Source organism: Mirounga angustirostris, unplaced genomic scaffold, assembly GCF_029215605.1.
Source record: "Mirounga angustirostris isolate CCGP_5_RB_7025 unplaced genomic scaffold, mMirAng1.0.hap1 SCAF_6, whole genome shotgun sequence".
Classification (NCBI taxonomy): domain Eukaryota; kingdom Metazoa; phylum Chordata; class Mammalia; order Carnivora; family Phocidae; genus Mirounga; species Mirounga angustirostris.
In genome coordinates, this window is record NW_026991714.1 from 154,084,053 (window position 1) to 154,098,746 (window position 14,694).

A 14,694-nucleotide genomic window follows, 5' to 3' on the forward strand; every position below is an offset into this window, starting at 1 on the left:
CCAATTTAATTAACTTCTAATGCTGGCTGTTGGACGGCAGACAAGATGAAATTATCCATGCATCTCTCGAGCGGGCAGCCAGCCTGGAGAGGGGCTTGCAGTGAGGGTCAGACGGGGGGACACCTTTGTGCCGTCATTTCATGTTTAGCCCCAGGAGCTGAAATTGGAAAGTTAGGACTTTGTACGTAAGTCAGCTCTCATTTGAGAGGGTTACAAAGCCGCTTTGAGAGAGGACAGCACTCGTGACAGTGACGTGCTAAGTGCAGCCGTTCCCACATGCTGCCCTCCTGGGTGAGGCTGGGGGACGTGGGCAGTGATGCCCCCCACCCAATTAGAGCAGCTGTCCACCAGTTTATTATACAGGAAGAGATCAGTGAAGCTGTATGTTGATTTAAACAAAAGCTTTGTTTCATTTATTATTGTTTATAATCTAATGAATGTTATAGTAGCTTTGCTTTGATTTATTACTCAATCTATTAAATTGTTGTAAAACCAGGAGCATGGGCTTGCTCGTGAAAGAGCTGTTCGCCTTGTTGATAAAAACTGTGATTTTTTGCAGCCTTGCTCAGCTTCTTGGAGGCAGTGGAAGCGATGCGTTAGGTTGTCCTTTGAAACCAGAGTAAACAGTCCTGTGTGTTGGGTCTTGAACTGCTCAGCAGTCAGTCCTGCAGGTGCATCTCTGCATCCCTGTCCTTAGCCAGGTGTTGTTGGGTTGCTGGTGTGCGCCAGGTGTTGAGCTGGGGACTCGGGTGACGAGAACACCAACCAGGAGCTTCCCACCCCTCCTGGGAAGGAAACAAGCAAGCAGCCAGAATGAGCAGCCCTGCGACAGGGTGGGTGTGTGCTGGGGTCACCAGGGCTCTGCTTGAGCAGTCAGGGAGGGCTGCTCAAAGGAGGCAGCCTTTCCTTGGAGACCTGCAGTGGTAGAGGGTCGTGTGTGAGAAGCTGAAATGGGGACGGCAAAGCAGGTAAAGGCCCTGACGATGGCAGAGCTCAGCCTTTTCCGGGCGCGAGTGCCCGTGTGGCCGGGGCTGGGTGATCTGGGGTGGGGCCTGGAAACGCGCAGGAGCGGGCCGGGGGGGACCCATATGCTGGCTGTGACCGAGGAGCAGAGTAATGGGGTCAGATTCTAGTCTTAAAAGGCCACCCGGCGCCAGGTGAAGAGTCTGAGGGGGCCGCAGCAGCGTGGGGCCGGGAGAACGGAGGGAAGTGCAGGGTTGAAGGTAGCGTGTGGATTTCACGGACAGAAAGGATGTGTGCGGGAGAGACATGGTGGCGGGGAAGCAGCTGGAGGATCCAGAGCGACCCTCAGTTTCCAGGGGGCAGGAGGTTGAGTGGTACATTACTGTCCCAAGTCGGGAGAGACTGGGCTCCACATGAGAAGTCCACGTGGGAGTCCGCCCCTGACCCCGAGGCCGGCCTTCGAGGGGAGGCCCAGTGCTGTGCATGTGGGAGCTGCCCGCTGGAAGATGGGAGGGGTGAGGCCCCCACAACGGGGAGGAGGGAGAAGGCTTCACGGGGACCCCAAGCAGACGCCATGTGCTGTCACCTGGAGGAGGAGGACGGGTGCCCAGAGGGGCGGACCCTAGTCCTGAAACCTGGAACTAAAGGAGGAGGGAAGGGCAGGTGATCTCTGCTGCTGAGAATGCAGGGGTCGTGAAAAGTGTCCTCTGCATTTGTGAGTGGAGGGCTACTGAAGACTTGGCAGAGAATCATCTCCCTGGGGTGCCGAGAGCAGAGACAAGGTTGGGAACTAAAACTGCTAAACACGGTATCAGGAGCAGACTCCAACAACGTGTGAAAACACGCATCATGGGCCTGCCAGGTGGATGCCAGGAATGCAGGGAAAATCTCTGAAAGTGACTCACCACTTAGACCAGAAACGCCCTGCGCTCATCTCTCACTTCGTCCTGGCCAGCGCTTCTCTCTTGGCCGAGGTGCCATGTTGACGCAGTGCCCCAGGGCTCAGCCCTCAGATGAGACGCCCTCCCTCGGCGTTCCCACTGCTGCTGGTATCGACCTTCACAGAACAGCTCAAATGTCCCTTCCTACTCAGACGTTGACCCTGAACCTCAGACCCGCCAGCCTTCTGCCTGTGGGGCGTCCCCATGTGGACGCCCCACAGGCACGTCCATGCGGCAGTTTCATCCCGGTTACTGGTTTCCCACCAGAGCCCACTCCTCTTGGAAAAACTGCCCGCTCCAGTTTCTTTCACCAAGGCTTGGGTCATCTTTGACCTCACTGTTTTTACTTACCCTGCTTCACGTCGATCAGAAGGTCACGTTTCAGGCACGTCCGCGGCTGCCCTCCCCACAAGCCGTGTCCTCAGAACCAGGCCCTGTCGTTCCACGTGGAGCCAGAACACCTGGCGTTGCAACAAAACAGAACAAACAAGGAGAGAAAAGGTAAAGATTGTGAGGAAGAAACGAACCTGAACAAATAGTCCTTGCTCACAAATCATCAGAGAGAATCCGTGATTGTTGGAACGGAAAGGAAACTGAGCAATGTTGCTGAATAAAAGATTAATACACAACAGCTAATAGCATTGCTATTCACCGGCAGCAAATGGTTCTAAACCAAGGGTAGTTTCAAAAATTACATTTTCTAAAAGCAACAGAAACTGAAAGATAACTAAGGGTAAATCTAACAAAAGATTTTCAAGACTTTTACGGAGAAAATTGTGGAACTTTATTAGAAAACATTTTAAAAGATCTCAAATATATGGTTAAAGATGTATCATGTTTATGGGAAGGAAAGCTGAATATCCTAAAAATGTCCCCTCCGCCTCCAGTCTCTGTCATCCAAACCCCAGCAGGATGTTCTGGGCGTAATCCAGCAGCTATTCTGAAGTGTCATATGGAAATACAAAGGGCCCCACATAACAAAAGCACTTGTGAGGAAAAATAAAATGAGGCACTTCATTAGTAAATATCAAGACTTATTATAAAGCTAAAATAGGAAAAAATTGTTACTAGAAATAGATCAGTTGGGCAGAATCAAGAACTCGTGAACAGACCCCCACATCGGTGCACAGATGGAATATGAGAGTGACGATGACAATCATGGGGAGACCAATCGGTTTCCACAGAGAATGAGATAGCTCTAGATTCTACCTTGTGCCACACCCACTAACAAGTCTCTGTTACCCTAAAATCTTAGATGGGTGAAATACACTGTTACTGCTTTTACATGAGAATATAGAGAATGTCACTGTGGAGTCAAGTTAGGGAACTATTTCTAAATAAGACATAAAGGCATAAAGCATAAAGGAATGTATTGATTAATGATTAATTTGATTTTTTTTTTTGAGGGAGAATGGGGGGAGGGGCATAGGGAGAGGGAGAGAGAACCTCAAGCAAGCTCCACACTCAGCACAGAGCCCAAGGGGGGTCTCGGTCTCATGACCCTGAGATCATGACATGAGCCGAAATTAAGAGTCGGATGCTGAAACTGACTTGAGCCATCCAGGAGCCCTGATTAATTTGACTACTTTAAAAATAAAAACTTTTCATTTAATGAAAGATGCCATAAAAAGATAAGCTAAAGAGGGAGAAATTCTTTTTTTTTTTTTTTTTTTTTAAAGATTTTATTTATTTACTTGAGACAGAATGAGAGAGAGAGAGCACATGAGAGGGAGGAGGGTCAGAGGGAGAAGCAGACTCCGTGCTGAGCAGGGAGCCCGATGCGGGACTCGATCCCGGGACTCCGGGATCATGACCTGAGCCGAAGGCAGTCGCTTAACCAACTGAGCCACCCAGGCGCCCCAAGAGGGAGAAATTCTTTGTAATGCAAGTAATAGATGAAGAGATAATATCAAATTATATTTAAAAATTAAAGATCTTGTAAAATGAGAAAAAGACAAATCGAAGATATGAATAAGGAGTTCACAGGAGAAATCTAAATTGTCAATAGTCTTAAAAAAGCGAGGCTCAACTATGATGGTATAATGAAAATGCAGATCAAAACAACAGTGACATGTGATGTGTGTCGTTTCACGATCCAGCTGGCCAAGACCGCAGTCTGCTGACACCAGGTTTTGGCCAGGGATGTGGAGCGGCAGGCCCTGCCCGCAGTGCCCGAGAGGTCTGGGTCATCAGGCAAGCTGAGGACCCCTGCACTGCAGATGCACAGACACTGTGACCCAGAAGCTCAGTCTCGTGCATATGCACGTTTAATACATACGTGCACCTTGTGTGTCTGTCCCTGCAAGCATGTTCACCATAGCGTCAGTTGTAATGGTGAAAACATTGGAGACAGGCTTTATCTCCAGTGGAGAATGGATAAAAATTGCAGGATTTTTATATATTAGATTGTTACAGAACATTAAAAGTGAGCTAAAGTTACATGTCTGAATATGGAGCATCTCTAAAACAGAACTTTGAATGGAAAAAAACCAAGTTCCTGAGGAGAGAGTAGGTAAGGTGGCATTGATGAAGAAGCCGAGAGCCCTGAGCTTTGGACCTTGATCACCACCGTTCAAGATGGTGGCTGCCTGCGGGGAGAGGCCAGTGGCGCAGGGCATAGTAGACTCCTCTCAAGTCCCCGTGTCCCCGTCGTGCCTGTGTGCACCTGCCCTAACCCCACCCCCACCCCCCAGGTAACCGCTGCTCTGGATTTTATGTTTATGATTTTATTCCTTTTTTGGTATAATCTTAACATCACATTTTTTTTATTTCAGCTCCTTTTGATTAGGTTTTTGTTACCTTGGCCAAGTGAAGTTTTAGGAACTTCCTCTTTCTCAGCCTTGTGAAGTCCATCTAGATTTGGGGTGTGATTTATTTTCCATGCTGTATCATGTGGCATCATAGGAGTATTTCAGATTTTATTGACCCACCTTCGTGTGGTGAAGCGTTAGTTCATCAGTGTGTGTGGAAGTCTGGCTGCACTCATGCGCACACCTCCGGAGGGCTCCCGCTTCTCGGAGGGTGAGCGCCACGTGTCCCCTCACTGAATATGGGAACTTGTAGGACACACCCGTCTCCCCGTCGCGTCTGTCCTCCGAGCTCAGGGGTCGCTGCAGATCTGGACGAGGGGACAGGGTCCAGAGAGTGGACTCGCGGCCGACTGCCTGTCCCGATGCGTGTCTTGGGGGCTGCGCAAGTGAAACCTCTCTGGCATCTAAGCCTCGAGCTCAGACAGGGGCGTGTGTGCAGCTTCCCTTCTTACCGGCAGCTTCTCCTGCTCAGTGCTCACCACATACTCATGGGTGAGGCCCCCGCCATCACACCCGCATCCTCCACACTGTCTGCCCGCGCGGGACAGAGTGGGCCACGGACCAGGGGCTACATCACACTCATTCATTCATTCACGTCTGTTAGTTCTAACTTAGAACAACTAAGTTGTTCTGATTTGTTGCAAACTTGAAGATTATCGACAGTATCTCATGAAATTCTTTTTCCTGTTCTTAGATCCACTTATTTTTTTTTAAGATTTTATTTATTTATTTGAGAGAGAGAGAGCGTGTGCACAAGCAGGGGGTGCGGCAGAGGCAGAGGGAGAAGCAGACTCACCACTGAGCAGGGAGCCCGACGTGGGGCTCGATCCCAGGACCCTGGGATCATGACCTGAGCCGAAGGCAGATGCTTAACTGATTGAGCCACCCAGGTGCCCCCATTTATTTTATTTTTAAAAAATAACAAGCAGGAAAAAAAAATAATAATAACAAGCAGAAGACACTTTGTAGAGACAGCAAAGTATGCCATCTTGGAGGAGCAGGGGCTCACTGAGGCCTGCGTGGCATTTGTGAAGTGCAGCCGCCCTTCATGGCGGGTAGGGAATTGCTGTGCCGGAATCCCGGCCCGCATGCCCCTGCCCAGTGCAGACCCCGCAGCTGGCTTCCTGGGCCCCCCCACTCCCCCCCACCAGCCCTGTCCCCTGGGAGAGGCGGCCCTGGGTCCGGTCCTGGTGACTGCTGGAGGGGCTGTCGGGAGGCAGCTGCCAACACTGATGAGGACGTGGGGCACCTGCTACCCCTTGGGGTCACACTTGAGATGCTTTTCCGTGGTGTCTGCAGAAGAATGTGTCCCCAAGAGCCTCTCACTGCTGTCGCTCTGACTTGAGCCTTAGGAATGTTCTTTGTTTTGTGGAAAAGTGAGCCGGATGCAGCAGGCCTGCAGGTTAATGATATGTACTTTGGCTGCTAACCTAATTGCAGGGATGATAAATTACTGGCCCTCTGATTTGTTTGCAAATAAAAACTGATGGAGGCCTTTCTAACGAGTCACTTTGTGTTCTTTCCTGGTTGGCTTCTGCCCAGGCCCAAGTCACCCCCAGCCCAGTGCGGGCAGCTCCTCAGGAGAAGTGGGAGCACTCGACAAATACACGTCTTCCCTGGGGCTGTGTAGGGGTGGTCTGCTCCCATCATCACCCTGAGTCAGCTGTGTTTGGGGGGTGGGGGGCTTCCTGGCATCTGAGTTCAAGTCCAGAAAGCAAATGAATGACCAGATGCATCACCTTAGCAGAGTTCAGTTGAGCTGAGAACTGGTTTTATAGTATTTGCACCCCGAGCCAGCTGCTGAGCCGTGGCGGGGGTGGGGGGGTGGGTTCCATCCATTGTGGGCAGCGGTTCATGCAGACACCCAGGTGGATGGCAGCCAGGAGTGCTGGGCCATACCCTGTCTCAGAGACACATCACTTGCCACGTTCCGTTGAACACAGGAGCTGGGGTCTCCGTTCCTGGTCCACCCCCATCCCGCACTGCAGAGCCCCGGGGGCTTGGCTCTCTGGGGGAGACGCTGGCTCCCCACCCCCACCCCGCACCGTCCGGCTGTGCTTTGAGGCCAGCCCCACGCGGGCGGATCTGAGGCTCCCACCTTGCGTTTGCTGCTCTGACAAAAGAACAGCATCGACTGGATTGCATCTCACTAATGGAGAATTAATTGCCACCCTTGACAGTTAGGTTTATAAATATGTAAAAAGTATTTTAATTGTTTTTAGTAAAACAGGCAAGCAGTCAATATTCTCAGACGTGACGAGCACAGTGCTGACAGGTGCTGTGGTCAGAAGGCCCGGTGAGCGCAGGGCTCCCGTCCGCAGGCCTGGGTGTGCTTTTTTGTGGACGTTGCCGTGTCCTGTGACAGATGCATGCCCTAAACCATATTGATAGAGTAGGTTAAACATTGAAAAAGTTAGCTTGAACTTTGACTTTAAATATTCATTAGAGCTAATTATGGATTTTCTGACTCCATGAATTAGAGTTTCTATACCTGCATTGGCAATTTGTTTTCCATTTATTTATTATAAACTTCTTAATACTGTATTGGCTTTATCATGCTTAACAAGGCAGTAGTACAGGTTTGCCACGACATTTATTTACTGACACTTTCTCAGAGTGCCCTTTCCACCTGAATCAGATGCAGCACAGCCCGTCAGAGGCTCATGTCCACGGAGTAGCCGCTGCTGGAGCTCTGTCTCCCCAGGTCCCTTGTGGGGGTGACCAGGTTCAGCAAAAGAATAAAATATATGTATATAGACACATACATATCTATGTATGTACATGAATACACATTCAAACTGTGTGTGCACATGTATGCATGTAAATGTACATGCACGCACACACACCAGAGACAAACGCATACACACATGCATGTGCATGCACATACACATGGATATTCATATGTATATCTACACGGGTATATACATACACACATACACAGATGCATAGACGCACATGCATGTGCACACAGATAAATGCACATACACGTGCATTGCACACATACAGACGTAGACAGAGATATACACACATGGACAAACAAGTACATATATTACATGCACACACGTACATATACACGCATGCATATACACACACGTACAGAGATACACACATGGACACACGTATGGCTATTACAGGCACGTGAATACATGTGCGTGGTTATACACACATACACACGTACGCGCACACACACATTACACCCACTCACACAGGAATGCACGTATCCATCTATATGTTCACAGGCACATAAAAAACACCAAGTTGGAATTCAGATAAACAGCAGGTAACTTTAGTGCCAGGCGTCCCGGGCAGCCCTCCTCTGGTGGTCACCACGCGCCCCTCGTCTGGCCTCTGCAGCTTTGCCCTTCCTGACTGGACCCCGATGCCCAGAACCGTCCGCCCGTGGCTGGGGCGGGGGCCTGGCGGCTCTGGGGGCGGTGGTTTTGCAGCCCCATGGGGAGGAGGAGGACGCGGTGGGCAGAGAAGGCAGGCGTGGGGTGCAGCCCGAGCGAGGCCGGAGCCAGGCGCTGAGCCCTTCCCGCCGGACCCCGCCGCCCGCAGCCCAGGGCAGGCGGCTGGAGTGCGCGCCCCGGCCGGGCGAAGGGCCTATCTGGGGGGACAGGTGTGGCTCACGGCTCATCCCAGGGACCGTGAGTAGGCCCTGAGGAGTGAGCTCTCGTCTCCGCAAGAGCGTGTGGTTCCTCCCTTAAAGCCGCGCTCAAACTGCCCCCAGTGCTGGTCTCTCACTCGGTTTCTCTTTTTGCTCTGCAGGCATTAGGAAGCTTTTATTTTCTTCATGAGTCCTTAAAAAACATCTACCAGTTTGACTTTAAAGGTAAGACCTTTCTGGGCTCCCCCGCCCGGCGTCCCTGTGAGAGGGTCTCAGCCACTAACCAGGGGCCTTCGTGCAAACCTGGTGCTCAAGGCCCTCTGGATTCCAGGGGCATTCCTGACCGGGACCCCGCCCCCGGACCCCGCCCACCCAGGACCCCGGACCCCGCCCACCCAGGGCCCCGGACCCCGCCCCTCCAGGGACCCTGCCCCCGCCCTGACCGGGACCCCGCCCTCGCCCCGCCCCGGACCCCGCCCACCCAGGACCCCAGACCCCGCCCCTCCAGGGGCCCCGCCCCCGCCCTGACCGGGACCCCCGCCCCCGGACCCCGCCCCGGACCCCGCCCACCCAGGACCCCGGACCCCGCCCCTCCAGGGACCCTGCCCCCGCCCTGACCGGGACCCCGCCCTCGCCCCGCCCCGGACCCCGCCCACCCAGGACCCCAGACCCCGCCCCTCCAGGGGCCCCGCCCCCCGCCCTGACCGGGACCCCGCCCTCGCCCCGCCCCCGGACCCCGCCCCGGACCCCGCCCACCCAGGGCCCCGGACCCCGCCCCTCCAGGGACCCTGCCCCCGCCCTGACCGGGACCCCGCCCTCGCCCCCCCCCCCCGAACCCGCCCCGGACCGCGCCCGGCCAGGACTCCAGACCCCGCCCCGCCTCAGACCCGCCCCCGCCCCGCCCGGGACCCCTCCCCGGGCCCCACCCACCCAGGACCCCAGACCCCGCCCCGCCCGGGACCCCGCCCCCGCCCCGCCCGGGACCCCGCCCCGGACCCCGCCCGCCCAGGACCCCAGACCCCGCCCCGCCCGGGACCCCGCCCCGCCCGGCATCCCGCTCCCCGCCTGCTCCCAGGGCGGGCCGGCTGGGGACCCTGGCTCTCCTACAGCGCAGTGCGGGGCGGGGGGGCAAGGATGGGCCTCGTGTCTGTGTCAAATGGGAGAAAATGAAGAGCAGCGCGGGAGGGGGCGTCTTTAAAATGAGCCGACGTTGGCGGGGGAGTGAAAAGTGCCCCGCGTTTCTGGGGCGCGCGTGCTGCGCGGAGGAGGTTCGTTCTGAGCTCCTGAAGGCGCGGCCTCGCGTCTGCGTCTCCGCACAGTCCGCCTGCCGCACCTGCTCGCACGCGAGTCCCCTGACCGCACGTGGGCTCCTGAGCCAGATCCCAGTAATTTGAGGTGTCACCGAAGTCGTAATAACTGTGGACGGCAGCTAATTATGTCAGGTTGCTCAGATTCATTATCTTTGCTCGCTTAGGAGACAGATCACCTCTTGGGAGATGCAGAGGCAGAGTCTTCCCTAAGCGGCTACTTGAGTAGTGATTTCATCCGTGTCAGGAACAGGACTCCAGCCAGCAGGATGATTCTTCATTGGCCGTGTTGCTGAGGATTCTTTGCACAGTGTTAAACGCAAGCACGGGGCTTTCCCACCGAGGAACGTGCTTTGAGTAGCCTTGCAACCCTGGCGAGAGACAGGCCAGAGGCCACGGTCCCCACGATGTTAACAGACCCCGGACGCCCCGGGCCGTGTTCTCCAGCAGCAGGGCTGTGGGTGAGAGGGAGCAGAGGGTAGGCGCTCAGACCCCGCGCGCTCCAGGTGGGGCTGGAAGCAGAACGGTGTGAGGCCTCTCATGAGCCTGTTCTTCGAGCTTAGGCACAGAGCCGGTCTGCTGACCTTTTCCCTTCGAGTCACCGGTTCCAAACACATTTTACCGCTAGCTCAGATCGGTCATAACGTACCCCGCTAGCCCGGGGTTTCTTTGGAGCTGTACTTGGGATGTACCTTTGCCTCCAGCAAACCTTCCGAGGGGCCCCCGTGTTGCCAGTGATGAGAGTGGAGACGGTGGTGGTGGTCGCGCGAGGGGTGTGTGCTGTTTCTGGGGACACGCCAGCGGCTGGACGCGTCATCAGCACCCACAGCACAAGAGCAGGGCGCAGGCCCGGCAGGTCTCGGGAGCAGGAGCCCCGCTCTTCTTGCCTCCTCCTTATGCTTCCACCTAAGTTACAGCAGAAACAGTCTCAAATTTGTGAAAAGCTTGAATAAACTTTTTAAGAATAGCCTGAATTTAGTACCCAGTTAGAAATTTGAGGACTCCCAGAAGGTGTGGATGAAGAGGGGTGAAAGGGACGTGAGTTTCTGGTCCGACACCTGAAGAGCGTGGATGGTGCTGAGCAAACGGAGCAGGGCGAGTCCCTCCGATCCCTCAGAGAAGCGAGGCCACAGGGCTGGTGCTGCCGCCACCCTGGAGGGACAGGCAGGCAGACCCTGAGAGCCACAGCTTCCGGGAGCCAGTGCAGGTGGGAGCCGCTGGGAGGGGCGTGCAAAGCTGGAGGCTTGCGAGAGCTGCCCCTTGCCCCCCCCCCCCCACCACTCTTTGGTGAACTTTGGCTGTAGGAGCCCCACCATACTGTTACGGTGAAGATCAGAGAAAAACCCCCTCGTGCTTCTGGCAGGCGGAGAGGGAAGGGGCTGTTTGGAAGTTGTCTAGAGTCCTTTGTTCTTCCTGAAAGGCATGCCCGCGAGGACAGCCATGTCACCAGAGCTGCCCAGCAGGCCTGGGGCAGGCAGGTGGGCAGCATCAGCCTCCGCTGGCCTTGCTGTCGTGCTTGAGGGGCCGTGGTGCTGAGAGCACGTGAGAAGGTTGCAGCCTGGGCTCATGCTGGCCTAGGGGCGAGGCAGGGTCACCAGACTGTACAACGGTGTCCCTCCCCCCAGCCGCAGCGCCCATCGTCACACCAGGTGTCATGGCAGAGAGTCTCCAAGCTCACCCTCTGTTTAAGGAGGAGTCTCACAAGAGCGCAGAGACTACAGAGGAGACGAGAACAGGGCATGGGAGGAAAAGTTAGCCTCTGAGTCCCTCCAGGAAACACCCCTGATATAGATCAGATGCTTAGATGTACATTAAGAAAGAAAGTTAAGAGAAGGAGTAAATGAAGGCAAAATATTTCATTTCCTGTTATTCTTAATCTGACAGATAACTTTTGTTCAGAGTGTCCATAGCAACAACATGATGGGTGCCTGTAGCTTATGGATAAGTGAGATGAGTAACAGCGACGTCAGGAGGGATGGGAGAGAGGAGCTGGGGACTCTGTCGCAGGGAACCTGCACTTCTGTGGAGGAATACAGTGCTACGTTGAGAGTGGACTTGGATCGGTGGTAAATATGTATTGCAAACTATGGCAACCACTAAAAAATTTTAAAATAATACACAGTTGACATGCTAATAATAGAGGAGAGAGAATGGAATCATATAAAATGCTCAATTAAACCAGAGAAGTCTACAGAAAAGAGGGAAAGACAAAAAAGACACAGGAAACAAAGGCAACAGATGGAGAAGGTACTGATAGGGAGCATCTTACTCCAACTCTATCACAGTTCACTTTAGATGTCAGTGGTACAAATATACCAGTTACAAGACAGAAACTGTCAGAGTGGTTAAAAAAAATAAGACCCAACTATGTGTTGTCTGCTAGAAACCCACTTAAAATACATAGACACATAAAGGTTAAAGGTCAAGGGGTGGAGAGAGATAGACCATGCTAATACTAATCAGAAGAACGCCAGAGTAGCAATGATAATTTCAGATACAGCAGACTTCAGAGCAAGGAGAGTTACCGGGGATAAAGGCTATTTATTACATAACAATAAAGGGGTCAAGTCTCTAAGAAGACATAATAGTTCTTCACGTGTACGCACCTAACAACAGAGCATCACAACACACAAGGGAAAAACAGAGAGCTTCCAGGAGAAATGGATGAATCCACTGTCACAGGTGGAGACTTCAGTGCCCCTCTCTCAGAGATGGACAGATCCAGCAGGCAGAGAATTGGTAAGGACATAGTTCAACTCAACAGCACCATCAACCAACGGAATTTAATTGACATTTATAGAATATTCTCTCCAACAGGAGCAGAACACACATTCTTCTCAAGTTCACATGGAACATTTACAATGGTAGACCACATTCTGGTCCATAAAATACTCCTCAACAAATTTAAAAGAACAGACATCATACAAAGTATACTCTTGGACCACAATGGAATTTAACTAGAAATCAGTAACAGAAAGATAGCTAGAAAATCCCAAAATACTTGTGTCAAAGTTCAGAAATAACAGAAGTAAAACCAATGAATCACTGAAGTGATAATTAGTAAAAGTTTGTTGTGCACACATCAACAAGACAGTTTGCAAACCCAAGCATTCCAACCAAAACATGGAGTGGGGCTCTGGGGTATATTGTTGTAAAACAGCTCAAGTGGTGTGGACACAGTGATTTTATTCTTCGCAGTGATTGGTTATGATATTAGAATTCTCTTAAATGATGGGAGTGGTTAGTGGTTACCTCATATCAACCTTGGGAAACAGATTTTTAGAGGCAAAGCAAGGAATGACCCAGTGTAAGTTAGCCTTGCAAAATAAGCTAATTTCACCTTTTGTTTGTATGACTAAACTGGCTTTGTCTGCTCAGGGAACTTTAAAGGCTGGTCTCTATTTGTTTTTTACTTTAACACTTGGATATGAAACAATACACTTCTTTTTTTTTTTTTTAAAGATTTTATTTATTTATTTGAGAGAGAGAGAATGAGAGACAGAGAGCAGGAGAGGGAGGAGGGTCAGAGGGAGAAGCAGGCTCCCTGCCGAGCAGGGAGCCCGATGCGGGACTCGATCGCGGGACTCCAGGATCATGACCTGAGCCGAAGGCAGTCGCTTAACCAACTGAGCCACCCAGGCGCCTGAAACAATACACTTCTAAATAACACATGAGTCAAAGAATAAGTCTTGAGAAATTTTAAAAATATTTTGAACTAAATGAAAATGAAATACAGCTTATCAAAATTTGTGGGATGTAGTGAAAGCAGTGCATTTGTAGCATCAAATGTATGTATTAGAAAAGAGGTTAAGATTTAAAATCAATAATCTAAGGTTCTGCCTTAGGAAGCTAGAAGAAGGGCAAAATAAATCCAAATCATAAGAAAAGAAATCGTAAAAATTAGAGCATAAATCAATGAAATTGAAAACGGGAACTCAGTAGAGAAAATTAACAAAACCCAAAGCTGATTCTTTGAAAAGATCAATACTCAGGCTAACCAAGGAAGAAAGAAAACACAAATTACTAATAGTAGAGATGAGAGAGGGGTCATCACTACTGACGCTATAGACATTGAAAGGATAATAAAGTTATACTGTGAACAGGTCTGTGCCTATAAATTTGATGATTTAGATGAGCCAATTCCTTGAAAAATACAATTGACCAAAACTCATACATGGAGGACTAGATAATCTGAATAGGCCTTTTGTCTATTAAGGAAATTGAATCAATAATTAATAAATTTCTAAAAAATAAAGCACCAGGCCTGATGGTTTCACTATGAATTCTACCAAACATTGAAGGAAGAAATTATTCCAATTCTTTATAATCTCTTTCAGAAAATAGAAGCAGAGAGAAAACATTCTGACTTCTTCTGTGAGGCCAACATTACCTTATACCAAAACCAAAGGGAGACATTACAGAAAAAGAAAACCATAGGCCAGTAGCTCTCATGAACATAAAATACAAAAATCCTCAACATAATATTAGCAACTTGAATTCAACAGCATGTGAGAAGAATCACACAGCATGACAAATTGAGATTTATTCCAGGTACGCAAGACTGGTTCTATATTTGAAAATCCGTTAATCTAATACATCATATCAACAAGCTAAAGAAGAAAGCCGCATGATCATGTCAATGGATGCAGAACAAGTATTTGACTAAGTCTGACACCAATTCATAATAAGTCTCCGCAAACTACTTCAACTTGGTAAAGAACAGCTAGAGAAACCTACATCCCATATCACACGTCATGGTGAGAAACTAGATGCTTCTGGTCTTAAGTCAGGATGTCCACTGTCACCATTTCCCTTCAACATTGCACCAGAAATCTTGGCTGTGCATTAAGACAAGAAGAGGAAATAAAGGATGGCAAGGATTAAAACTCTCTTAGTTCTCAGATGACATGATTATATAGAAGATCTGAGAGAATCATCAACAACAAAAACTGGTACAAATAAGCAAGGTTGCAGGATACAAAACTAATATACAAAAGTCGGTGACTTTGCTCTACCAACACTAAATGGGTGCAATTTGAAATTAAAAACGAAATACCATTTACATT

At 50.8% G+C, this 14,694-nt stretch overlaps 1 protein-coding gene across 5 annotated transcripts in view; it reads left to right on the plus strand.

Moving 5' to 3' along the window:
• The window catches only part of INPP5A (inositol polyphosphate-5-phosphatase A), a 174,662-nt gene that overhangs the window by 99,965 nt on the left and 60,003 nt on the right, over nucleotides 1-14,694 (plus strand). For 4 of the 5 annotated variants that reach the window (XM_064595491.1, XM_064595490.1, XM_064595492.1 and 1 more), the window contains one exon: nucleotides 8,483-8,546. The exons of the other annotated variant lie outside the window; for it this stretch is intronic. In XM_064595491.1, coding sequence (XP_064451561.1) covers nucleotides 8,483-8,546 — 64 coding nt within the window. The remainder of the gene's footprint in view (nucleotides 1-8,482; nucleotides 8,547-14,694) is intronic. 5 annotated transcript variants of the gene reach the window in all.